At 34.4% G+C, this 26,713-nt stretch overlaps 1 protein-coding gene across 39 annotated transcripts in view; it reads left to right on the plus strand.

Annotated features, from left to right (window-relative positions):
- The window catches only part of Clasp2 (cytoplasmic linker associated protein 2), a 191,423-nt gene that overhangs the window by 18,225 nt on the left and 146,485 nt on the right, over positions 1 to 26,713 (plus strand). For all 39 annotated transcript variants that reach the window (XM_048794715.1, XM_048794730.1, XM_048794720.1 and 36 more), the window contains exons 3-7: positions 5,181 to 5,284; positions 8,352 to 8,443; positions 9,550 to 9,625; positions 11,278 to 11,375; positions 26,397 to 26,467. In XM_048794715.1, the coding sequence (XP_048650672.1) occupies positions 5,181 to 5,284; positions 8,352 to 8,443; positions 9,550 to 9,625; positions 11,278 to 11,375; positions 26,397 to 26,467 (441 nt within the window). The remainder of the gene's footprint in view (positions 1 to 5,180; positions 5,285 to 8,351; positions 8,444 to 9,549; positions 9,626 to 11,277; positions 11,376 to 26,396; positions 26,468 to 26,713) is intronic.

The following is a 26,713-nucleotide window of genomic DNA, read 5'->3' on the forward strand; positions in this document are numbered from 1 at the left end:
TTTTTTTTTTTTTTTTGAGGGAGGTACTAGATGTTAAACTCAGGGGCACTCAACTACTGAGCCACATTCCCATCCCTATTTTGTATTTTATTTAGAGACAGGGTCTTGCCGAGTTGCTTAGCACCTCGCATTTGCTGACATTGGCTTTGAACTCACAATCCTCTTACCTCAGCTTCTCGAGCCGAGCCGCTGGGATCACAGGTGTCTGCCATCGTGCCCAGCAACACTCTCAATTTCTTTATTAAAGTTTGTATACTGATCCTGAGCTTCTGGGTCTACTTTGGCACTTACTATGTGTTTGCTATGTACTATAATTTGCTAGTATAATCCTCTGTGTATTTTAATTCTAATTGCAAAGTTTGCTCTAACTTATTTTCTAAATCTGAGTCACCTGATTCATTTTCTAAACTGTGACTTTTAGAATGCTATATGAATGAATTTGGTTCAATTTTATAACCATATAATCTTAAATGTTAATGATTTCTTTTATGGATTCAGTTGATGCTTCATATTTAAGTGTATATCACACTTACTTTTAAATATCTTGGTTCAACTTTTTTATTATGTTTGGTATGCCACCAAATCCAGTCAGTTCTTTTTTTTTTTTTTCCTAGCTATCTTCTCAGCATCAGCATCTAATAGGTTTCTCTGTAATATTCACTTTTTTTTAATATTTATTTTTTTAGTTGTAGTTGGACACAATACCTTTATTCCATTCATTTATTTTTATATGGTTGGTGCTGAGGATCGAACCCAGGGCCCTGCGCATGCTAGGCGAGCGCTCTACCACTGAGCCACAATCCCAGCCCCATGTAATATTCACTTTTAATCATAATCTTGATTTCAGCCCCTCTTTTATATTCTGATCTTCTGAAAAGATTTTTTTCTGTCAATGTTCTGCTTAAAACTCTGTAGTAAATGTTAAAAACTATGCTCTGAAAACTTATTTTACTTGCCTTTGTGTTTTCTTAAAATGTTTGACTAAGCATTTAAAATTGGGAAATTTTTAAATTTTTATTTAAAATTTTCCCAATTTTAAATAAAAATTTATATTTCTGACTTCGAGAAACTGGCCAATGTGTCATTCTTCCATTCTGACATGTAATTGTTGACTGAAGCTGTGTTGTAGCTTACTTTTTGTCTGGGTCATGAGCTTTCTAATTCATAAGCCATGTTGTTTTCTTATAACTGAGAATGCTAGGTATTGTATAGTAAGAATGAAATTCTGCACTTAAACTGATTCAGTTTTGGCATTTCTTGTGAAAATGTGACTGTAGTCATTTGTATTTGTAATCTCTGCCCTTTAGTAGCTCCTTGCTATTAATTGTTACAGAGAGCATTTTAGATTTGAGAGTATTTCTGGGTATTATGTATCTTACTTGTTTTTCAAACACTAGGAAGGCCAGATGGGGTTTGATATACTGCCTGCTCATTTTGAAGCAAGAGGAATAATGGGATTAGAGTTCTAGTTATTGACTCTTTAAAAAAAAAAAAAAGATTTTTTTTAGTTGTAGTTGGACACAATACCTTTATTTTATTTATTTAGTTTTATGTGATGCTGAGGATCTCAACTGCTGAGTCACAACCTCAGCCCCTAGTTATCTATCGACTCTTAACACTGTCCTCTTTTCATAACTTTTGTTATGTTGTCCTTGGTGTTCAAGTTCTCTTGCTATATATATATCTCTTCTCCATCTCAATAATCTTTTTCTTCATAATCTTCAGGAAGTACTTTCTGTCCACCCTAATTTAGCAGAAACTTTCATACTCTTTTTAGGTATAGCTTACCTTGTTTATGCTTCTGTTGTGCTGTTATTTCTTTTTGAGATTCTTTCTTTTCTGTGGTTGTTTTCTTTCCCTTCTAGAAATGTGCTTTAGATTTCAGTATCTGGGAGCTTTTAAGATTGACCTTGGGCTGGGGATATAGCTCAGTTGGTAGAGTGCTTGCCTCATATACACAAGGCCCTGGGTTCAATCCCCAGCACCACCAAAAAAACCAAAAAAAACAACAACAACAAAAAATCCACCAGATTTTAGGGGGCCAGGGTTGTGGCTCAGTGGTAGAGCGCTTGCCTAGCATGGGTGAGGCACTGGGTTTGATCCCTGGCACCAAATAAAAACAAAGAAAATAAAGATATTGTGTCCATCTACAACTAAAGAAAGATTAAAAAAACAACATGGAGGCTGGGGTTGTGGCTCAGTGGTAAAGTGCTTGCCTGGCATGTGTAAGGCACCGGGTTTGATTCTTAGCACCACATATAAATAAATTAATAAAGTAAAGGTCCATCAACAATTAAAAAAAAAAAAAGGATTGACCTCATCTCACCCCCAATTTTTTTTTAACTCTGTGTCTCTTATACCTTTAAGTACTTAATAAATTACATTCAGTTGCTTTTTTGGGAGAGTGTTTTCCCAACTAGATGCCACATGTCCATTCATACACTTATAATGAATGGATTTTTCCTTTAATTTCCTACCCTTTCTGTGCATTTACTATTAGTCAATATTGTTTTCACTTTGAGGGACCTTAATTGCTCTTAACAAAACTTGAACCTATTTTTACTTGAGGGTTGATATGGTGTAATAGAAAAGTTTGGAATCATAGCTTGCTACCATTTTTTAATGCCTACTTTTTACCATGTACTAGGCCTATGAACTTTACATATATGAAAGAGTAACCTCATATGAAATTTCTAATTTGGAGAAGTAAGCTGCTTTTTGAACCAACATTTGAGTTTTATTTTGGAGTTAATTTTTTATTTTGGAGTTAAATTCTACTTCTCAGAAGTGTATTTTTTTCCATCTCTATTATATGGTTGTTAATGCATGAACATGCACATATACCGAAACACCTCAAATTGTAAGTTAATGGGTGGTCATGAGTGGAACCTCATATTGTCTAGTGAAACCATTTGAATCCTGGTTTCACTACTTGCCATTTGTGTGACTTTGGGCAAGCTGTTTAATCCCTCTAAGCCTTTTTTTTTTTTTTTAATATTTATTTGTTAGGTGTAGATGGACACAACACAATGCCTTTATGTGGTGCTGAGAATCGAACCTGGGTCCTGCCAGTGCTAGCTAGGCGAGCACTCTACCGCTGAGCCACGATCCCAGCCCTCTACCTTCTTTATGGAGTGGACTTACTCTGTTTCTTAGGATTGTTGCTAAGATTAATTGAGATATTACTACATAATATCTAACATTTAGATATTATTATCTTCTGCTATTTAGAAGCTGTTAGAACCATAGTCTCATAAAAGCCAATCTTACACTTGAGTAATTCCTCTAGTTTTAGTAACACATCTGAGTAGGATGAGAAAGATTTAAATGATTCCCACTGACCTTGTAATTAGGCTGCTGCTGCTGCTGCTGCTGCTGCTTCTTTTTTTTAATGGTGAGGGCTTTGTTTCCTTACATAGTCATTTACTTGATTAAGCTTAAGATTTTTGGATGATGCCACATTTGGTATAACTGGGCTCTACTCAAGTAATTTTCTTCCAAAAACAGTGAAATTTCTTTTACCTCAAGTGTTGTTGAACCTTATTACATGGGTTTTGATTATTGCAGTGTAGGCAAATATATTGGCATCAAATTACATACACATGTAATTATACCTGTCTATAAATAAACTAGGCAAATACTCCTTTTTAAAAAATATTTATATATATGTTAATTGTAGATGGACACAGTACCTTTATTTATTTATTTGTATGTGGTGCTGAGGATTGAACCCAGTGCCTCACATGTGCAGGGCAAGTGCTCTACCACTGAGCCACAACCCCAGCCCAAATACTGCTTTCTTGATTTAATTTTTTCCTACTTCCCTTGTTTTAGACTTAGGCCTGCAGTCCCTGTGAAAAAGAAAGGCTATATAGATGTAATGATAAAAGAGAAATAAAAAAAGTTTCTCTGTATTTAAACAAGGAGGATGATAATAGTGATAGTATGTGACATAGATAGTATTCTGTGCTGTACATTCTCTGAGTTGTTTACATCTTATCTTTTAATTTTTAGTAACTTCTCTGAGGTAGTATTGCTACCCATATTTTGTGAAGAAATAGACAAAAAATGTGTTCAAGGTCACACTTCTAATAAAATGACACTAAATGGCAGTGGTAATTAAGGAAATACAGAAAGTTAATTTTTTAAAAAAATATTTATTTTTTAGTTGTAGTTGGACACAATACCTTTATTTTATTTTATTTTTTATGTGGTGCTGAGGATTGAACCCAGGGCCTTGCACATGCTAGGCGAGCATTCTACTGCTGAGCCACAACCCCAGCCCCAGAAAGTTAATTTTTAAAAAAATTTTTTTTTAGTTGTTGATGGACCTTTATTTTATATATTTTTATGTGGTACTGAGGATTGAACCCAGTGCCTCACACATGCTAGGCAAGTGCTCTACCACTAAGCTATGGCCCCCGCCCCAGGAAAGTTAATTTTGACTGAGATTTTTGTTCTGATTTGAGAACCTGTTCCTTCTGAATTCTACCTCTATTGTCCACTCTCCTCCATTTAAGATGTAATTTCTATGTGGTGCATTGCTGATTTCTAGTTAAAAAACTCCCGATCCTGAAAACTTTCCCAGAATGGATATTAACTTGCCTTTTCTGCTTCTATTCGAGGAATAGTGTCAAAGTCTAGGGTTTGGTAGAGAAAAACCTCAGCCCTGGAGGCTTAGGCTTTTTGCTTCTGTCAGTTGCAGAATATGTCGTACAGGAGAAGAATGCATAACAAACATGTACAATTTAAAGAAAAGTTATAAAATCACTTCTGAGTTAAGAAGGTAAAACTCTGCCAGTACTTTAGACTTTTCCTCTCTGCATTTCTTGATGACACCTCCCTTCTCTCTCTCTTTTTCCAGAGGTCATCCCTGTCACGACCTTGGGAATAAACATTCCCTTGCCTGTGTGTACAGTTTAACTATCTATAAATCTCTGTAAATAGAATTATATTTTGTTTTGCCGGTTTGAACATCATCAAAAATGGATGTCATATTGTACATATCCTATTAAACTTGCTTTCAGATGTTTTTGATTCTCATGAATAAAGAACTTAAAACAATTTCTTTACCTTACGAATCTTCATTTATGGAAATGTTTGCTATTTGTAGTCTGTAAAATATAGTTTATGATGGAGATGAGTTATATTTACTCTTTTCTTTCCTTCCCTCTCTTTAGTTATTGTAGCTTTAATAGACAGAATGGGAGATGCCAAAGACAAAGTTCGAGATGAAGCTCAAGCTCTGATATTGAAGTTAATGGATCAAGTAGCACCACCCATGGTAAGCCTACATTTTAAAATTCCAATTTTTCTAATTCATGACATACTATCAGTAAAGATTTATGGTAATCACAGCAAGTTAGTAAAGCTTCAAGAAGCATGAAAACTGAAATTTTAGGCAGTGAATTGATGTTAATGCTATAAAGAAATTGAAATTTAAGGTGCAATATCAATATTTAATTTTTTTCCTTCTACTCTTTATGCTTTTAAAAAAGTCTTAATTCATAGATGTAAGTTATTTGACAGGATACTGTTTATATTATACTTTAGGATTTCCTGGTTTACAAATTATAAATGTTTATAGAGAAAGTTTATTTGAGAGCTACTGAATATTATGTTATTTCCCTAATTCTTACAAAGACAGGAAGAGAGTCTTTTAATGTGGTTACTAATTATATAAAGCATATATTTTATGACAGCAACCTGTGTTTTATGAATTTAGTAGAAATAATTTGCCATTTTGTAATGTATTTTTCTTTTTTTCTGTTACTATAACAAAATACCTGGAGCTGGATACTTATAAAAATAGATTTATTTAGTTCATAGTTTTGGAGGCTGAAAGTCCAAACAACATAGCACAGGCTCTGGTGTAGATCCCTAGCTGCATCACCACATAGTGAGACAGAAATCCAAGAATGAGGGGGGTGACCAACCAGTCTTTTTTTTTTTTTTTTTTTTAATATTTATTTTTTAGTTGTAGTTGAACACAATACCTTTATTTTATTTATTTTTATGTGGTGCTGAGGATTGAATCCAGGGCTTCACATATGCTAGGCAAGCATTCTACTGCTGAGTCACAACCCCAGGCCCCAACCAGTCTTTTGACATCCTACTAGGCTCCACCTCATAAGAGTCCTAACATCTCAACACCACCACTAAATATCAAACCTTTAACACATGAACTCTTGGGAGACAAACAATATCCAAACCGTAGTATGGAGGTATTGTGAAAGGACAGTAAAAATAAATTAACTTGCAGAGATAAGAGAGTAGCTCAAGTGGAAAAAAAATCAGAATATGTAATATGTACAATGATATTATGTGATACTTAAAATGCAACTTAAAGACTGGGATTGTGGCTTAGTGGCAGAGCGCTTGTCTAGCAGGTATAAGGCACTGGGTTCAATCCTCAGCACCACATAAAAATAAATAAATAAAATAAAGGTATGTGTCCATCTACAACTAAAAAAATTTTTTTAAAAATGCAACTTAAGGGCTGGGATTGTGGCTCAGCGGTAGAGGGCTCGCCTAGCATGGGCGGGACCCGGGTTCGATTCTCAGCACCACATAAAAATAAAGGCATTGTGTTGTGTTCATCTACACGTAAAATAAATAAATAAATAAATATTTTTTAAAAAATGCAACTTAAAGTTATAATATGTGTTTTATTAAAAAAAATCCTATTTCTGGATTGTTAAAAGTAAATACTATCCTATTCCATATATTTTAAACCTCAGAATTAAAACTTTATAGTTTGGTAGATATTCTTTGTTTTATGTTTATTGATTTGTATTTTAAGTTGTTGTTGGCTTTTAGTTATTACAAAGTATACTCTAGAGAACATTCTTGTACATGTATCTTTAGACATAAATATATGTGTGGTTTTGTTTGTTTGTTTGTTATTTTTATTTTTTTGTGGTGCTGGGGATTAAACCCAGAGCCTTGTGCATGTGAGGCAAACACTCTACCAACTTAGCTATATCCCCAGCCCTTGAGTATTGTTATTGAGTAGAGTTCCAGAGATGGTGTTGCTGAGTCAGTTTATTCAAAGGGGTACTCTACCATTGATCTACATCTCCAGACCTTTTGCTTTTATTTGGAATCAGGATCTAGCTAAATTGCCCTGTCTGGCCTTGAACTTGGGATTCTACTGCCTAAGCCTCCTGAGTTGCTGGGATTAGAATCTAGTACATAAGACTACACCTGGTTCCTATTTAAAATTTTGAAAAATCAGTGTTTAGATTAGCTTCCTGAAAGTTTGGCAGTGAGAGAGAAATATATTAATAGAACTGAATATAGTTTCCAGAAATAATATTGAATCTGGAAAAAAAGGGTGTATGTATGTGTATGAATTTGGTAGATGGTAAAAGTGTGTTTCCAAATGTGGAAGAAAGATTAATTGGGATGTGTGACTATTTGTTTGAAAAAAATAAAGCTGAATTCCTCGATATGCCAAACTGAAAATATTGTTTTGCAGTATTTGTGTAAGTTTATATTTTTCTTCAGAAATAAACTTATACAAATAGGTAACCATAAAATGACTTGACTTGAAATGGTTTTGTGTTTGGATCCAGGATAAAAAGTAGAAAAAACTTAAATATAAAATCTTTAAAAAGCCTATTCTGTGTGACAGTTTATGTAGTTGCTAGGCAGTGGTGGACCTCTTTAATGTTTACTGGACTTATAATAGTAGCATTGTTATTAAGGTTCTAAAGCATACAAGAAACCGTATCTTTGGAAATGCTAAGGTTTTTAGGTATTAAGCATTTTTTTTTCTGACAATAATTGAAATCTAAAGTAAAAAATTATATATAAAAACTAAAAATATGGTTAAGATACTAAAAGTGGGTAGAAACAACTGCAATGTAAATTTGGCTTAGAAAAATTTTAAGTAAGGGTTAAGCATCCCTAATCCCAAAATCCAAAGTGCTCCAAAATTCAAAACTTTTTGAGCATTGACATGACATCACAAATGGAAAGTTCCACACCTGACCTCATGTGACAGGTTCTACTCCAAACACAGTGCGCTAAAAATGTTGAATAAAATTATCTTCATGTTCTGTGTATGAAGAATATGTAAAACATAAAGGAGTTTTGGGTTCACATTTTGGTCCTATCTCTAAGATATCTTGTGTAAATGCAAATATTCCAAGATCTGAAAAAAATCTAAAACCTGAAACACTTCTGGTCCCAAGCATTTTGGATAAGGGTTACTCTATAGTAGAGAAGTGAACAGTCTGATGAAAAAATTCAGTAACACAGTAAAGCTGATAATAAGGTTGGAAAGTGTTAAAATATTGTGGATAATTTAATTTTTCATTTTACATGTTTACTCTTCTTTCAAATAGTATGTTTGGGAACAGTTGGCTTCTGGTTTTAAGCACAAGAATTTTCGATCTCGAGAAGGCGTGTGTCTGTGTCTTATTGAAACCTTGAACACGTAAGTTTTATGATTACTGAAAATAGCCTCTATGTTTTCCATTTCTCAGAAATAAAAATTCATTTCACAAGGTTAAGGAAAGTTATGGGAATAAATTTTGAACAGCTATTCATTATCTCCACAAAATTAATAACTATTGCTAATATTTTTATGCATGTTATTCTTCATGTTAATTTTAATCATTTAGTGATAAGAAGTGTTCTCTATTTTCTTCATTATGTTTATAGTAGCCACCCAAAATAGATGATCATAGAATGGACAGATGTATAACTTAGGATCTGTTTCTATTGTGGATCCAATTTGGGATTGTTTTTAACTTAATGGTATTTCACATATTATAGCCATTTTCCTCCTCCGTCCCCCTTTTGCCATTTGGCCTTAAGCTTCCTAGAGCACTGTGGGTGGCTACCAAAATCATACATTGAACAAGATTCTTCCAGGTAACTAGACAGCATAGACATCATAGATGTCACTGGGGCTTTTGTTCTGCTTGGACTATTTTTTCAGATTTTATGCAATCTGATAGGTAGTGTGTAGTAGCTTTCAACTTTTTCTGTAGCATTACTTCCTTAAATATTCTTTCATTTGTTTTCTTTTACTGCTCTATGGTCCTTTCTGCCATCTAGAGCTTGTAAATGCATCCAGTCTACACAATTTTTGTGGGTCTTGGCTCTCCTGTCATTTGCTTTCAACCTGTGAACTCATCCAAATATCAATAATCATAAATTATTATGATCTTTTAATGTACTTATTTCATTGGATTGCATATTTATTTGAGAACCACAGTCTAAGAAAAATCACTCTTTCAAAAGCAAATGCTTTGATTTCATAAGTAATTGAGAGGTTGCTAGGTTTAAAAGTGCCATTTGTTAAGCATTTTGCTTTTTTGGGTCATGGACAGTTTTCAGTGTCATTATTCAAGTTTGCATATTTCACATTGTTTAGAATTATGTTTTGCTTGTGTCTCATATCCTTCATGTTTTAATGATGTGTGCCCATCTTCTCTACCATAATTGTCATATTGATATAGACAAGAAGAAGGCATAAGGATATTTTGTTTACTATTTTATTGAAACCGAATTCTCTTTTTCTCAAATTATATTTAGTTTTGGGGCTCAGCCACTAGCCATCAGCAAGTTGGTACCACATTTGTGTATCCTATTTGGTGATTCAAATACTCAGGTAAAACTTTATTTATATTCAAGTATTGACTGTTGGCTACCCTTTCTTTTCTGTGCTCTTATCCCATTTTACAAAAAGAAGAAAGGGTGGAGGGTGGCCATGAAACAAAGATTTTTACCTTACTTTTTAAAAAATACATTAAGATTAGTTTTAAACAGCATATTCCACATAGGTTGCTGTAGTTTGTCAGTATCTTTGCTAGTATTAAGGATAGTTGAAATTTAATAATGGGTTCTTGAGTTTGAGTCACAAAGACTCTGGGTTACCTTATAGTCCTCCTGTGTATTAATTGTGAGGAAAGGTTGTCAGCTTCCTTTACTCCTGAATATAAAAGCTTTTTTGCCTAACATTTTTTTGTAGTAGTTAAAACCTTATTTAACACGGAGAATTTGTGTTAGTGGTATATTATTTCTTTTTCTTAGCTGTCTGTATTATAGGCTTAATCCAAGAGTATGTTCTAGATCTCGTCCCTCCTATTGAAGTTGAATCTTAGCTGTGAAAATTTTGGCATAGCTTAGGCATTTAAATGACCCTAAGTAGGGTTTTCCCTTCTTTCAGGTCTTAGCTGCCCTTTGACAGGTTTGTAGGATGTTCTGTTCAATTGCTGTGTGTGGGTTTTTTTGTTTTTGTTTTTGTTTTTTTTGAGACAGTGTCTTGCTTTGTGGCCCAGGCAGGCCTCACACTCCTGGGCTCTAGTGATTCCCCTGCCTCAGTCTCCTAAGAAGCTGGGACTACAGGTGTGCACCACCACATCCAGCTTTCGCTTGCTTTTTGACAGTGAGCTGTGTAAAGGAACTAGAGCTTTTTAAAAAGTAATTTTCTTTGGGAAATTAAAAAGAAAAATTTCCTTTTAATTGTGGTAAAATAATGTACAACATAAAATTTACCATTCTGACCATTTCAAGTGTATGTTTCACATTTCAGTGCAATTAAATACATTTACATTGTTTGGCAACCATCACCATCATCCATCTTCAGAACATTTTCATCTTCCCAGACTGAAACTTTGTACCCATTAGACAGCTTTCCATTCTTTCCCCTTTGTTCTCCCCAGCTGCTGGCTTTTTGTGTGGAGTTAACTGTTCTAGGTACTTCATGGAAATAGAATCATGAAACACTTTTCCTTTTGTTTTGACTTATTTCAGTTAGCATAATATCCTCAGAGTTCATATATATTGTAATATGTTTAAAAATTTCCTTCCATTTAAGTCTTAATAAAATCCTAATCATATACACCACAATTTGTTTATGCATTCATCTGTGGATGAACATTTGGGTTGTTGCTACCTTTTAACTATTAGAATAAGGCTTCTATGAATTTAACCATAATAATTTATATTAGTTATTGATATTTGTTTACATAAATTTATTACAAATAAAATTTTTGAAAGTCACATTAGTAACTTTTATTCACCAGTTTCTTAGATTTCTATAAAATCTTTAAAAAAATGTTTAAAATGAGGTGTCTTTAAAGGTTTCTTGGCTTGTCCTCTTGGTTTTCTGTTAATGACATGTTATAATTTCCCTAGGAGTTAAGAGGCATTAAAACAAGTTGGAGCTTCAAGTTGGTTGCTAGTGTAATATTACCTTGAGGTGAAGTATTTCATTTTGTCATATATAAGTTTCTTTAAAAATTCTGAATTCTTTAACAGGTGAGAGACGCTGCAATATTGGCTATGGTGGAGATTTACAAACATGTAGGAGAGAAAGTGAGGATTGATCTTTATGAGAGAGGAATCCCCCCTGCTAGGTAAGTCTTGCTAAATTTATTGTTTCAAGTTTTAAAAGTTTGTTTCATTTTTGTTTATTTTAAGAAGGTTTAAACTTTTAAAGTGTTTTAAAATTCAAAAGGTATGAAAGGAGGTACATATATAAATTAGCACAATTTACAATGTTCTTAGGATCTTCTTATTTCTGGTCACTTTTATTATATATTCATTTATTATTTAGAATATAATTAAATACCATCATTAGGTAACTATCCTTTGATACCAGGTGGTAAAAGTCATTATTTGGAAGATGCTTGAGTAAGAATTTAGTAAAAATTTTAATTCATTAGTTAAGTAAATATTTGTAAAGTAGTACCTACTGTTGAATGTATTGTACAAGTTATTAGGTAACAAAGATGTATAAGAATCAGCCACTGCTCTTAAAACCTAGTCAAATAAAAAGGAAACCAGGAATATCTGAGTAGTGGGGCTTGGGCTGGAACTGCGTGTGGCTCAGTGGTAGAGCACTTGCCTGGCACATATGAGGCACAGGGTTTGATCCCTAGCACCACATTACAAATAAATAAATAAAGGTATTGTGTCCATCTACAACTAAAAAAAAAAAAAGAAGAATATATGAGTAGTAAACCATTAATTAGTCATATCACTAGCATTTGTTATAACAGAAAATTTTTCAGAGGTGCTTTTTTTCTTTATTACTTACTAGAATTTATTTTATTGAAGATATTCCAACCAAATTCTCTTCTTTTCATAATGAACTTTACTCTGTAAGGGGATTTGTTAAGATGATTTCCTCCACTTTGTATTATGGTATTTGATATGTCAAATAAATACTAAAATAGAATAACACAATGAACTTCTGTGTACCCATTACCCAGCTTTAACAGTTTTCAGCTCATGGCCAATTTGTGTGTTATACAGAGGCCTATTTATCTTTGTTCTCTATTATTGTGAAGTAAATATAAATTGTTATGATATTTTATGTGTATATATTTCTAAAGGAAAAAAATTTATTCACAACTATAAATCCATCATCACATCTTTTTTTTTTTTTTCAATTTATCAGTTTATCTAGGCAGAGCTTACATTTTCAGTTGCTTCATAAGTATGAGTAATGTACATGTTTTTAGCAGTTTGGTTGAATCAGGATCCAAATAAAGTCCAGTATTACAATTAGTTGATATATTTTGTGATCTTTTAAAATTACGTACCTCAACATTCTTTTTTCCTTGCATTTTATTTGTTGAAAAAGCCAGTAGTTTATCCTGTAAAGTTTCCTATGTTCAATGGTAGACATGGTGATGCATGTCTGTAATCCCTTTGACTTGCTGTTTGAGGTAGGATTGTAAGTTTGAGGCCAGCCTCAGCAATTTAGTGAGCTGCTGTCTCAAAATAACATTTTAAAGAAAGGACTGGGAGTGTAGCTCAGAGGTAGGATGCCTTTGGATTCAATCCCTAGTAGCACCAAAACAACAATAACAACAACAACAACAACAACAAAACCCATATCCTGGATTTTGGTGATTCTTTCCCTATGGTATGGTTTAACATATTCTTTTTTCTTCATATCCTGTGAATTCATAGTTGAATGTAGACATTACATCAGATTTTTTTTTTTTGGTGGGGGGAGGGCTTGGGAAGAATAAGACTATGTCATAGGTAGTGTTGTATTCTGTCATGAGTCTCATCATACATATCTGGTTGTGTTACCTTGTGGAGTTTTCTCAGTACCAGTTAATTTCTGATAACAAAATTGTCCAGTAAATATGCTTTCTGTTGATTTGTTCATCTATTCACTTTCTACTTTCAGGGCTAACAAGAATTTCATTTGAGTAAATTCTGCAGCATATTATTTGGATGTAAGAAATACTGTCAGCATATGTATTTTTTTGTATGTGTGAGTGTGTGTGTGTGTATGTGTGCATATTACATATTTTAAAATTTATATTGAAATTACTATTTTATTTTTTCTAAGTAAACTTTTATTTTTAGAGTAAATTTAGGTTCATAGAAACATTGGAAGTATAGAGAATTCCTAAATGTATTTCTATTTCCACACATACATAGCATCCCTGTTATCAATATATTCCACCAAAGTTGTATATTTGTTATTCAGTAATTGATGAATCTACATTGATACATTATTATCTCCCAAAGACCACAATTTGCAATAGGGTTCACCCTAGATGTTGTGTATTTTATGAGTTTAAACTGATGTATAATGATATCCATCTATCATTATACTACCTACCATTATACTATCAGACAGAATAATTTAACTGCCTTAAAAAAATCTTTGCATTACCAGTTCATTCCTCCTTTCCCCTAAACCCCTAGTCATTTATTATCTTCATAGTTAACTTCTGCAGAATATTATATAGTTGGAATCATGCAGTATGTAATCCTAAGATTGGCTTCTTCGGTCATATGGATTTAAGTTTCCTCTGTCTTTTCATGGCTTGATAGCATATCTCTTTGTAGTGACAAATACTTTTCTATTTTCTGGATGTACCAGTTTATCTATGCACTTACCTACTGAGAGACATCTTGGTTGCTCCCAAGTTTTGGTAATTATAATAAAAAGTGCTAAAAATATTGTCAGTTTTTTTTAATGGGGCTAAGTTTTCATATCCTTTGGTTAAATATCAAGGGCTATAATTATTATGGTCTGTTGTATGGAAGAGTATGTTTAATATTGTAAGAAACTGAAAACTGTCTTCCAAAATAGCAGTCTCATTTTGTATTCCTACCAGCTGTGAATGAAGTGTCCTGTTGCTCTATCTTTGCCAGCATGTTATTGTCACTGTTTTAGGTTTTGACCATTCTAACAGTTTTGTAGTGGTATTTAGTCATTTTAATTTGCATTTCCCTGATGACTTATAATTTCGAATATTTTTTCATATGCTAATTGCTATCAGTATTTTTTTTTTTTTGGTGAGGTGTCCAAATCTTTTGCCCATTAAATGAAATTTTGTTCTTTTTCTACTTAGTTTTGAGAAATCTTTGTGTATTTTGGGTAGCAGACTTTATCAGATATGTCTTCTGCAAATAATGTGTCCTAATCTGTGTGGCTTGTCTTATCAACCATCTTTATAGAACAGAAGTTTTTAGTTTTAAGTCCAGCATGTTAATTATTTCTATCATGGATGTCATATTTTAAAAAATCCATCACCAAACCCAAGGTCAACTAGAATTTTTTTCTACATTCTGTGAGTTTTGTAGTAAGTCTTGGGGTTAGGTAGCTATAGTTTAGATATAAGCTGTCGCATAAAAGCTCTCATGTGAGGGCTAGGGTTGTGGCTCAGTGGTAGATCACTCGCCTAGCACGTGCGAGGCCCTGGGTTCGATCCTCAGCACCACATAAATAAATAAGTAAGTAAGTAAGTAAGTAAAGACATTTTGTCTATCTACAACTAAAAAAATTTTTTTAAAAAAAGCTCTCATGTGAGACAATGTAAGAAAGTTTAGAGGTGAAATGATTGGGTTACTGAGAGCCTTAATCTAATCTGCATTAATCCACTTAAATGTATTAACTGGGTGGTAACTGTAGGCAGGTAGGATGTAGCTGAAGGAGGTTGGTCATTGGGGAGCATGCCTTTGGAGTATATAGTTTGTCCCTGGCGAGCAGAGGAGTCTCTCTCACTGCTCCTTGATTGTCATGTCCTGGGCTTCTTTCCTCTATCACACCCTTCTGCCCTGATGTTCTGCCTTGCCTTGGGCGCACAGCAGTGGAGTCAGCCATCTATGGACTGAGACCTCTGAAATGGTGAGTGTCAAATAAACTTTTCCTCCTCTAAAAATTGTTCTTGTCAGGTCTTTTGGTCACAGCAGTGAAAAAGCTGACTTAAAACACCTTCCAACTTTGTTGTGTTCCTTCCATATTAGCTATTCTAGGTCTTTTGCCTGTTCATTTTAACTTTAGAAACAGTTTGTTATATTCACAAAATAACTTTATGACTGAGCTTGCATAAAATTTATAGGTCAAGTTGGGAAGAAATAACTTTTCAACAACATTGAGTCTTTCCACAAACATGGAGTATGTCTGTATTTCATCCTTCTTTGATTTCAACAGAGTTCTGTACCTTTTCTCATGTAGTTCATATACGTATTTTGTTAGATTTATACCAAAGTATTTCATTTTGGTGTGTTCTAATATAAATAGTATTTTTTTTTTTTAATTTCAAATTCTACCTGTTTCTTGCTTGTAGACACTTGATGTTCTCCATCCATGGTTCTGCATCTACATATTCTACCCATAAATAGTTGGTTGAAATATTTATTGAAAATATTTTTGGGAAAAAAAAAATCTGTTTCTTTACTGAACATGTACTGACTCCTGTCATTATTCCCTGAATAATAAAGTAAACACCTATTTATCTAGTATTTACATTGTGTTAGATAAAATAAATAATCTAGAGATGATTTAAAATATGTGGGAGGATTTGCATTGACCTATGTATATAAATACTGTGACATTTTATATGTAGGACTTGAGCATCTGCAGATTTTAGTATCCAAGGGGGTTTCCTGGAATTAGTCCTTGCCAAGGGCCAGCTCTAAAGGAAATTAATCAAATCTCTTGTATCCTTGTATCTTGCAACCTGTCACGTAATTGCTAATTCCAGATTTTTTTGTCAGTTAATTTGAATTTTCTCCATAGATGATCACGTCATCTGCAAAGACAAAGATGGTTTTATTTCTTGGTTTTCCATAAATACACCTTTTATTTCCTTTTTTTGTCTTACTACATAGTGACTAGGACTAGGACTTCTAGTATGATGTTGAAAAGAAATGGCAAGGTGGGGGTAACATACATGCTTTTTTCTAATTTTGGTAAGAAATTTTCAATTTTTTTTTTTTTTAACCAATAGTGTCATGTTTGCTTTGGATTTTTTGTAGGTATCTTTTATCAATTTGAGTAAGTTCCCCTTTATTTCTACTTTACTGTTTTTAAAAAAGTTATTATTGGATGTTGTGTTTTGTCAAATGCTTTTTTGCATCTATTGAAAGGATCATTTAAATTATCTTTATAATGTCCATGAAATATATATTTTTCATTTCTGCTATCTATAACATATGTTTTCTTAGTTTGCCTTGTGAGAGGCTTATCTTTTCAAAGAAACAGCTTTTGAATTTGTTGATTTTTCTCTATTAGTTTCTTGTTTTTTATTTCATTGATTTCTGCTCTAACTTTTGTTATTTCCTTGTGCTTATTTTGGATTTAATTTACTGTCTTCCACTATAGTTTTTATCCATAAAGTTGAGCTTTTAATGATTCCATTTTATTTATCTTCTTAGCACATCACTTACACACATTAAAAAACCATTTTAGAAACAAATAACCCAATCAACAAATGGGTCAAAGATCTAAACAGACACTTCACAGAGGAGGATATAGAATCAATCAACAAGTACACAAAAAAAAATGCTCACCATCTGTAGCTATCAGAGAAATGTAAATTAAAACCACTCGAAGATACCACCTCACTCCAGTAAGAAAGGCAGCCATTATGAAGTCAAACAATAACAAGTGCTGGCGAGGATGTGGAGAAAAAGGTACACTTGTACATTGCTGGTGGGACTGCAAACTGGTGCAGCCAATTTGGAGGGCAGTATGGAGATTCCTTGGAAAGCTGGGAATGGAACCACCATTTGACCCAGCTATTCCCCTTCTCGGACTATACCCAAAAGACCTAAAAAGAGCATACTACAGGGACACAGCTACATCAATGTTCATAGTAGCACAAGTCACAATAGCTAGACTGTGGAACCAACCCAGATGCCCTTCAACAGATGAATGGATTAAAAAATGTGGCATTTATACACAATGGACTATTACTCAGCATTAAAAAATAACAAAATCATGGCATTTGCAGGGAAATGATGGCACTAGAGCAAATTATGCTAAGTGAAGTTAGCCAATCCCTAAAAAACAAATGCCGAATGTCTTCTCTGATATAAGGGAGGTGACTCAAAACAGAGTAGGAAGGAAGAACATGAGAAGAAGATTACCACGAAACAAGGAAAAGAGGAGGGAGGGAAAGGGAGGGAGAAGTGGAATTGTACGGAAGAGGGAAGGAGACCCTCATGGGTTCACAAAATATATATAAGATGGTGTGAGGGGGAAGGGAAGGGAAAAAAAAAGAGATAAGTGTCACAGTAGAATGGGTAGAGAATAGGGATGGGAGGGAAGGAGAGGGGAGGGGGAGATAGGGAGGGCAGCAGAATACAACTGACACTAGGATTGCTGTATGTATACACATGGATGTATAACCAATGTGATCCTGCAATCTGTACACGTGGAAAAATGAGAATTCACACCCTATTTGAATCAAATGTATGATATGTCAAGATCATTGTATTGTCTTGAGCAACTAATTAAAAAAAACATTTTAGTGGTTTCTTAGAGTTTGCAGTATACATTTATAACTAATTCAAGTCCACTTTCAGATAACACTGTACCATTAACAGAAAGGGTGAGTACCTTATAATAAAATGATCCTAATATCGCCTTCTCACCTTTTGTGTCATTGATATTATTCATTTCACTTATACATGAACATACATAAACATATATGTATATATCCACATTCACACACATAAGTATATATAATTGAATTCATTTTTGCTGTTATTTGGAGAAAACATCTGTTAGATAAATTAACGAAAAGAAAAATTAAAGTTTTATTTTTATCCTTTACTCATTACTTCTGTGATGTTTGATTTCTTTATGTAGATCTGAGTCTCTGATCTATATAATTTTTCTTCTCTCTGAAGAATTCCTTTTTAACATTGCTTCCAAGACAGGATTACTGGCAACAAATTCCCTCAATTTTTATTTGAGAAAGTCTTCAGTTCTCTTTCACTTTTAAAGGATAGTTAGTTACTAAGTTCAGAATTCTAGGTTGGTGGGTTCTTTTCTGTCAGTTTTTTTCTCTACCTGAGAAATTGTATATAATTTATACCTTTGACCCTCTATAGGTAAAGTGTTTTTCCTCTGGCTTCTTTGAATATTTCTCTTTATCTTTGATTTTCTATAATTTGAATATAACATGCTTAGGTGTAGTGATTATGGCATTTATGCTTCGTTTTCTCTGGGCATCCTGGTTCTGTGGTTTGCTATGACATTAAGTTGAGGAGAATTCTCAGTGATTATTGTTTCATACATTTCTTTTGTTCCTTTTTCTGTTTCTTTTTTTGCTACTGCCATTACTGTGGGAAGCCATTCTCGCACGTGATTGGGCACCTCCCTGATTGGGTGTGAGGCGTTCTGGCTAAACTGTGTTGGAACTAATCCCCACCCTTTCTAGGTAGGAGAGCCCATCCGTGTGGGGGTGTGACTGACCATTGACCCTGAGACCAATCACTGACCCTGACTTTGGAATGCTGTCCCCCTCGACCTTCATTGGATGGAATTTTCCCCTGAATTTCTTGTTCCCCAATAAAAGGCCACTCTCTGGTGTGCTCTGCCTCTCTCTCCTGCTAGTCCTGAGTAAGCCTTGCTGCCCCACTGGGTGGCTCCAGGCAGGAGCCAGAGGGAGGGCCGTCTCAGACCTGGTCAAAGAAAAAGGTAAATTGAGTTTTGTGTGTTTATTTTGATCTCACTAGTTAACTTCTATGCTTCGAACCTCTAGTATGAAGCTAGCGTGCTGGTCACGCGGCTGAATTACACGTATATTACTTTTGTAGCTGCCAACATCAGTTTCTTGAATATTCTATTGTTTTTCTTTTTAGTCCTTTTCTTTTTGCTTCTCCATGTTAGAAAAATTTATTGAAATATCCTTAAGCCTAGACATTCTTTCTTCTGTAATGTCCAGTCTACATATAAGCCCATTTATTACTAGTTTTTTGGTTTTTGGTGGGGAGAAGGTGTTCTTAGAATTTCCATCTCTCTTGGGTGCTTACCTATCTTTTGAATGCTTTATTAAGTAGAGACCATAACTTATTAATCATAGTTTTTAAACCTGGTTTGAAACCTTCTGTATTTTTTTTTTTTTTAATACCTGGACATTACTACCAGATAAAAGGAACTGCTATAAACAGGCCTTTAAAAGCACTAGGTTGGTAAAGTGTAGTGAGCAGGGGAGGTATGGCATAGTTCTTTGAGTAGGTCTCAGTAATTTCATGAACTTGTGCCTCTGAGCTGTGAAATTCTCAGTCTCTCCTTCTGCCCTTTCCTTTTCTCCCTCTGCCCTGCAATTTAAGACTGGATGGTTGTTGAGTGGGCCAGCTCTTTCCCTTGTCTTTTGTAGAAGACAGTAGGGGTCTGGAGCTGGGTATTCTCTTTCCTCCTTGTGGAAAGCTATAGTGGCTGGAATTGGCTAGCTCCATTCCCCCAGGTCATTTAGAGTCTGATAAAACTCCAGAAGATTAGGCTCTGCTTAAATAGTTTCTCCTAAGGGCAGACCTTAAGAACAGAATGGTCTAGCATAATTAAAAATGGTTTATTTTCCATTCCCTATGCTGAAAACCAGGTTGAGCTTCTGGAGGTAAATAAAATAAGCAAGTATGTGTATAGGGAGGGTGTATTAGGGTTCTTTAGAGGAACAGAATCTACAGGAAGTATAATTATAAAAAGGGGATTTATTAGGTTGGCTTACAAAACTAGAAGCTGGATAGTCCACAATGGCCATCTGTAGGCTGGAGAGCTGGAAGAATCAGTAGCTGTGCAGTCAAAGGGGCTAAAGCCCCAGAACAAGAGGGATCAAGGGTGCTTCCCTAGTCTGAGACTGAAGGCTTCTGGAAACTATCTAGAGAATCACTGGCAGAGTCTGTTTTGAAAAGTGAAGACACAGAGTCTGATATCTTCAGATGATCACAGCAGCAATCAAGAACCCATTCAGGAAGAATCCAGCTTGCATCTGCTGCTGCTTCCCTGTTCTTCCAAGTTTTATTTCATCCAAGCCATCATCCTATGGTGCTGCCCACGCTTAGGGAGGGTCTCCACTTCAGTTGGTTTTCCCACATGCCAGTCATTCCTAGAGACACTCTCATTGCCACACCCAGAAGTCTCTTAATCATAGGCATCTCTTAATTCAATTAAGTTGACAATTCAAATTAGCCATTATAGAGGGATTAGGGATGATGTTCCCCCAGGACTGGTTGCTCTGGCGTTATTGAGGCCTAGACTTATCCATTTTAAGCTTCTAGTAGTTTGTCAACTACAGTTCTGGTTTTCCTGCTCTGGCATAGGTTCCTGGAGAGGTTTCTGCTGGGATCAATTCTGGTTCTTCAGTTTTGCCTGCTTCCAGTTTGAAATCATCGTGAGAATGTAAAATGGTGTATCAACTTTGGAATATAGTTAATAGTCCTTAAAATGTTAAATGTGGAATTATAATGTAATTAAGCAGCTCTACTCCTAGCTACATATGCACATGACCCAGCTTCTCTTATAGTTAGAGCTAAGAAAAGTTGTTGATTTTTTAGTTATTTTAACTTCCTAGTTGTTGTTAGGGCAGAGTGGCAACTTCCAAGCTTCTTATATACTAGACCAGAACTAGGAGATGGAAATTACTTTTTATTAAAATATTAAAAAAAATTATTATACTATGATCTCCATGAGAAAAGTGCATGAATCATTAATATGTGGCTTTGTAAATTATAACAAAGTGAATACACTCATGTATCCATCATACAAATGAGGAAGTCAAATATTACATCCCAGAATCCTTCCCATATCCCTTTTCATCTTTACCATTTCTGTCTTTCCCAAAAGTAACTACAATACTGACTTCTAACACTACAGATTAGTTTTACCTATTTTTGAATTTTATATACATGGAATCATACGGTGTTTATTCTTTGTCTCTGGTTTCTTTTCTGGGGGGCAGGGTGCAGGGTGTGTACTAGAATTGAATGCAGGATGCTCTACCACTGAGCTTTATCCCCAGCCCTTTTTATTTTGAGACAGTGTCTTGCTAGGTTGTTTAGGACATTGCTAGATTGCTGAGCTGTCCTCAATTTGAATCCTCCTGTCTTAGCCTTCCTAGTTGCTGGGATTACAGGTGTGTGCCATGGTGCCTACTGTGTCTGGCTTCTTTCAGTTAATGTGTTTTTTTAGGCAGTACTGGCAATCAAACTCAGGGCCTTGTGTATGTTAGGCAAGCACTCTGTCACTGAGCTACCTCCTCAGCCCTTTTTTTCTTTTAACATTATATTTTTATGATTCATTTGGGTTGTTGGATCTAGCTATAGATGTTCATTTTCGTAGCCGTATAGTTTTTTACATTGTATGAATAGACCATACTTTATGGGTGCATACTGTTGATGGACATTTGAGTTGTTTTCAGTTTGTGGTTTTTATGAATACTTTTTCTAATAACTTTATTGTATGTGTCTTAGTGTACATATGAATTCATTCTCTTTAAATATATACCTAAAAGTGGAATTGATGGGTCAGAGTGTATGTTTACATTTAGTTGATATTGACACTGTAGCATTTTCACCAATATTTTATATTGTTAGTTTTAGTCTTATTAATTTTAGGTTTCCAGTGGGTGTGTTGTGGTTTAATTGTGGATGTATTATGCATATTTCTGGTTACTAATAAAGAAGAATAGCATTTCACTTATTAATCAGCCATTTGGATGTGTTCTGTTGTGAAGTGTTCATTTCATCAATTTTTTACACACCCACCCACACACACACACACTTGTAGATAGACACAATATCTTTATTTTTTTATTTATGTGGTGCTGAGTATTGAACCCAGTGCCTCACACGTTCAGGGCAAGTGCTCTACCACTGAGCTACAACCCCTGCCCTCACCAATTTTTTTTTAAACTGAGTTGTTTGTGCTTTTAAGAAATAAATTTGTGAGATGTCCTTTATCCATGCTGAGTACAAGTCATTGTCAACTATATATTTGTTTCAAATATCTTCTCCTACTTTGTGATGATGATTTTTTTACTTTCTTCATGTCTTTTGATGTGTGTAAGTTCTTTTGGGGTGGGTACCAGGGATTGAACTCAGGGACACTCAATCACTGAGCCACATCCCAGCCCTATTTTGTATTTTATTTAGAGACAGAGTCTCACTGAATTGCTTAGCACCTCACCATTGCTGAGGCTGGCTTTGAACACTCGATTCTCCTAACTCAGCCTCTCAAGCCACTGGGATTACAGGTGTAGGCCACCATGCCCAGCTTTGATGTGTGTAAGTTTGTAATGTAGTTCTTGATTATTTCCTTTATGAGTGGAGATTTCTTTGCCCTTTTTGATAAATCTTTGCCTTTAAGAATGTCCTCTTGGGATTGGGATTGGGGTTGTGGCTCAGCGGGCCTAGCAGGTGTGAGGCCCTGGGATCGATCCTCGGCACCACATAAACATAAATAAATAAAGGTATTATATCAAACTACAACTAAAAAAAAAACAACCCAAACAAACAAACAAACAACAACAACAACAACAAAAACAGAAATCGTCTCCTTGGTCACAAAGCCATTCTTTTGTGTGATTATCTTACAGTTTTATTCACCTGCAGTTTTATTGTGGGTGGTATGACAGGAGTTCAGATACTTTTCCTCCATATCCACTTGATCCAACACTGTTTACTGAAAACATCTTTCTTCAATGCTTCCTTTGTTTTAAACTGAATGCATACATATGTGCTTAGAATAAAGAAAAAAAAAATTGTTAGGGTTTTATCACATGCAGGTAGTCATTGCTTGTTACTGAAATAAGCCAATAACTTATTTACTTAGCCATTCTTATTTATATATTTTTCCTTCTTCTACATGGCTAGTCATTTGGCAGATGAAGACTCTGAGACCCAGAATTTTGGTAGGGAGTTGGTGAGAAGCTGAAGGCTTCTTGACTTCTAGGCCATTGGCGCTTATATTGTTCTTCTTGGTGATGCTTCGCTAGCAGGTGTAGGGTATTGGGAGTAACTCTTTGTGGGTACACAAGGTTTGCTTTTTCAAGTGTTTAATGAAGCTTTGCTTTTTCAAGTAACAAGTTTATTTATTTGTATAAACCTTTATTGTTTTGTAGGTAGTACTTTGAATCCTCAAGATACTGGATGCATATTAAAGATTTTTTTAACCTTTGCAGGGAAAAGCATGGATTAATTTTGCACCCCCACCCCCCCCAGTTTTACCAGATGTTTCACTTTTTCCACCAGTATATAGTCTCAAGAGTTAACTTTATACTGTTGCATTCATTTGAAACAAGATATTCTTTTGTCATAGTGGTTATAGTCTTTGATTTTTCAGAACAGATATTTTTGCCTCTCAAATTTTTTTGTGGTTTCCAAATTTCCTTTTGGATACAGCCCTCTAAAGTTAAAGTTCTGTTTTTGTTTACCTTTATATTTATATCAAAGCCATTCTTTTTGTTAAAACAACTGAAATACAATTTATAAAGCCATTAAATCAAATAGTTTAAAGGTAATAATTATATATTTTTTATTTGTCCGATATTTTTAAAAATATAATTTCTGATCATATGCTCCTGAACTGAGAGTTCAAAAATAAACACATAATTATAAAGCCGTTGGTTTTCATCAGATGTATTAAGATCATTCAATGGGGAAAGACTAGTCATTTCAACAAATATTGCTGTAAAAACTGAATGTCCACCTGTAAAAGAATGAAATTACTCTTTCCCTCACAACATATCCCAAAATTAACTCAGAAAGAAGCATAAAACCAAAAGTAGCTAAAATGATGAAACTCTTAAAAAGCACGACACCAAAAGCATATGCAATTAAAGAAAAAAATTAGATAAATTTAATTTCATCACAGTTAAAAAACTGGTTTTGGATGACACTATCAGGAAAGAAAAAGAAAACCTATATAGTGGGAAATTTGCAAGTCAACTATTATATAAGAAACTTATATCTTGAATACATAAAGGACTTTCACACTTCAATAGTAGAAGGGACAGATAATCCAATTTTAAAAATGAACATAGTATTTAAATAGATTTCTTATACATATGGCCATAAGAACATAAAAAGATGTTTAATAAAATTTAGTTATCTGGGAATACTGATCAAACTGCAGTGAGATACTGCTTCACATTCCCCTAGGGCAGCTAAAATTAAAAAAAATAATGATGAGGCTGTATATTGAAACATTCACAGGAATATAAAATGATACAACAACTTTAGAAAAGTTTATAATTCCTCCAAATGTAAAATGTAGAGTTATCACATGACTCAGCAGTTCTATTCCTAGCCACATACTGAACAGATAGGAAAATGTGTCTTCACTAAAACCCTTACATAGGTGTTTATAACAGCATTATTCATAATGGCTAAAAAATGGAAACACCTTTCATCTACATATGTCCTGATGAGCAGATAAACAAAACACAGTATATTCATTCAATGGAATATTACTTGGCCCTAAATAGGGATGGCTACAACATGCATGAGCCATGGAAGAAGACAGTCACAAAAGGCTGCATATTTTATAATTCCATTTGTATTAAATGGCCAGTTATAGTAACTCATAGGCAGAGGCAGGAAGTAGATCAGTGGTTGTCTAGGACTGGAGAGAAGAGGGTCAATGGGGAATGATGCTAATGGGTGTGTGGTTGTTTTGGGAGGTGTGAAAATATTATAAAACTGATTATGAGAACAGTTGTATAACTATGGGTATATTAAGAACAACTGAACTGTATATTTTTTTCTTTTTTGGAGTACTGGTGTTTGAACCCATGGCCTCACATAGGCTAAACAAGCACTGTACCACTAAATTATACCCCAGCCCAGTCTCATGCTTCTTAATATCTTCTGCTTTTTTTGTTAAACAGCTCTCTTAAATTCTCTCCTTTTTGTTCCTGGTCTGTCTGGATTTCATTCTGAGGTGTCAGCTTACAATTTCAATGTTCTTTTCTTTCTCATGTCTACATCTTTCTTCCTGGCAACCTGCCTACTATCTGTTCAACCCTCTGGAAGCTACTACTCTGTAGCATGAAGGGACCTGTGTCTTTCCACTGACATACTTTCAGATATGTAAATAGTTGTGTTTTTTGATTAGTGGGGATAGGAAAAGAGGTTAGAAATCTGTTATAATGAAATGTTAGAAATCTGTTATAATCTCTAAAGGATTTTCAACTGGAAAAAATTATTTTTGTTATTTCTTACTGAAATTAGCCAATGGCTTATTTCTAAAAATACTTCTATCTGTGATTTATAAGAAATAACAGGATGTGGATTAAGGCTTACATAAGGATTTACGAGATAAACTTGTGACCGAAATATAATAGTAAGCCAGAGAAAAATATTTGGCATTTAACGACAATACGACAATGGTCTCCTCTCTTCCCCAAATCAATAAGTCATGAATTTAATAATAAACCATAGCATGATACATTATAGAGTTGAAGAAAAAGCAAACTTAAAAGAAATTACTGTCAGCATGATCACTCTGAAGATAATTTATATGTGAATATAAAACCATCAGAAATGCTACAGTTAAGTTCTCTGGATGGTGGGAATGTGTGTTGTATTTTTTTCTATTTATAGTTACTAAATTCCTTTTATAATAAGTATTACGTTTGTAATAATAACATTTTTGATTGAAAAAGGCGATAGCAGTAGTATAGAAAGAGTAATTATCCTGAATATAAAATTAGTAGTACCAGTGGAATTGTTGTTGTATGAAAATAGATTGACAGGGAAAGCATCAGATTATCAGTCTCATCAGCATTACTTTAGTTCCTAATGTTTTAAGTTTTTATGTTTGCCTTTTTTTTTTTTTAACAAAAAAAAAATGTTTGGGTGACTAAGTAGATTTGTTATAAGGTTGCAACTGGAAAATTTTTGCTGGGTTTGGAAAAATAGTTTTACAATGAAACTGCATTGTGGGAAGTTGTCTTTTTACAAATATACCTGCAAGAATGTAGAATCCTACCTACATTTGGCTTTTTCTCGAAGAGTGGTTAGGTTTTGTGTCTTCTTTCAGTGAGTTACTTATAGACAACAGTTGTATAGTGAACCAGCTGAATCCCTAGAATTGTTTTCTTCCTAAGAGAGATGGTGATGGAAATTCTTTCTATTCACGTGTGTAAAAACTATTTATTCTTTATTCCCAGATTAGAAAGAATATTTGCCAAATTTGATGAAGTACACAATTCGGGTGGTATGATATTGAGTGTCTGCAAAGGTAAGAGTAATTTAAGTTATTCCAGCTTTCAAACAGTTCTAAGATTATTTAGCCAAGTTTTAGACACTATGAATTCAAAGAGTTGATTTTGTAGTGTGAAACATTACCTGTGGGGGGGGGGTTGGGGTTGGGGGGTTGGGGTTGTGGCTCAGTGGTACATGTGCTCGAGGCCTAGCATGAGTGGAGGCAATGGGTTCGATCCTCAGCACCACATGAAAAACTCAAATTGAAATGACATTGTGTCCA

This window comes from Marmota marmota, unplaced genomic scaffold (genome assembly GCF_001458135.2).
Source record: "Marmota marmota marmota unplaced genomic scaffold, marMar, whole genome shotgun sequence".
Classification (NCBI taxonomy): domain Eukaryota; kingdom Metazoa; phylum Chordata; class Mammalia; order Rodentia; family Sciuridae; genus Marmota; species Marmota marmota.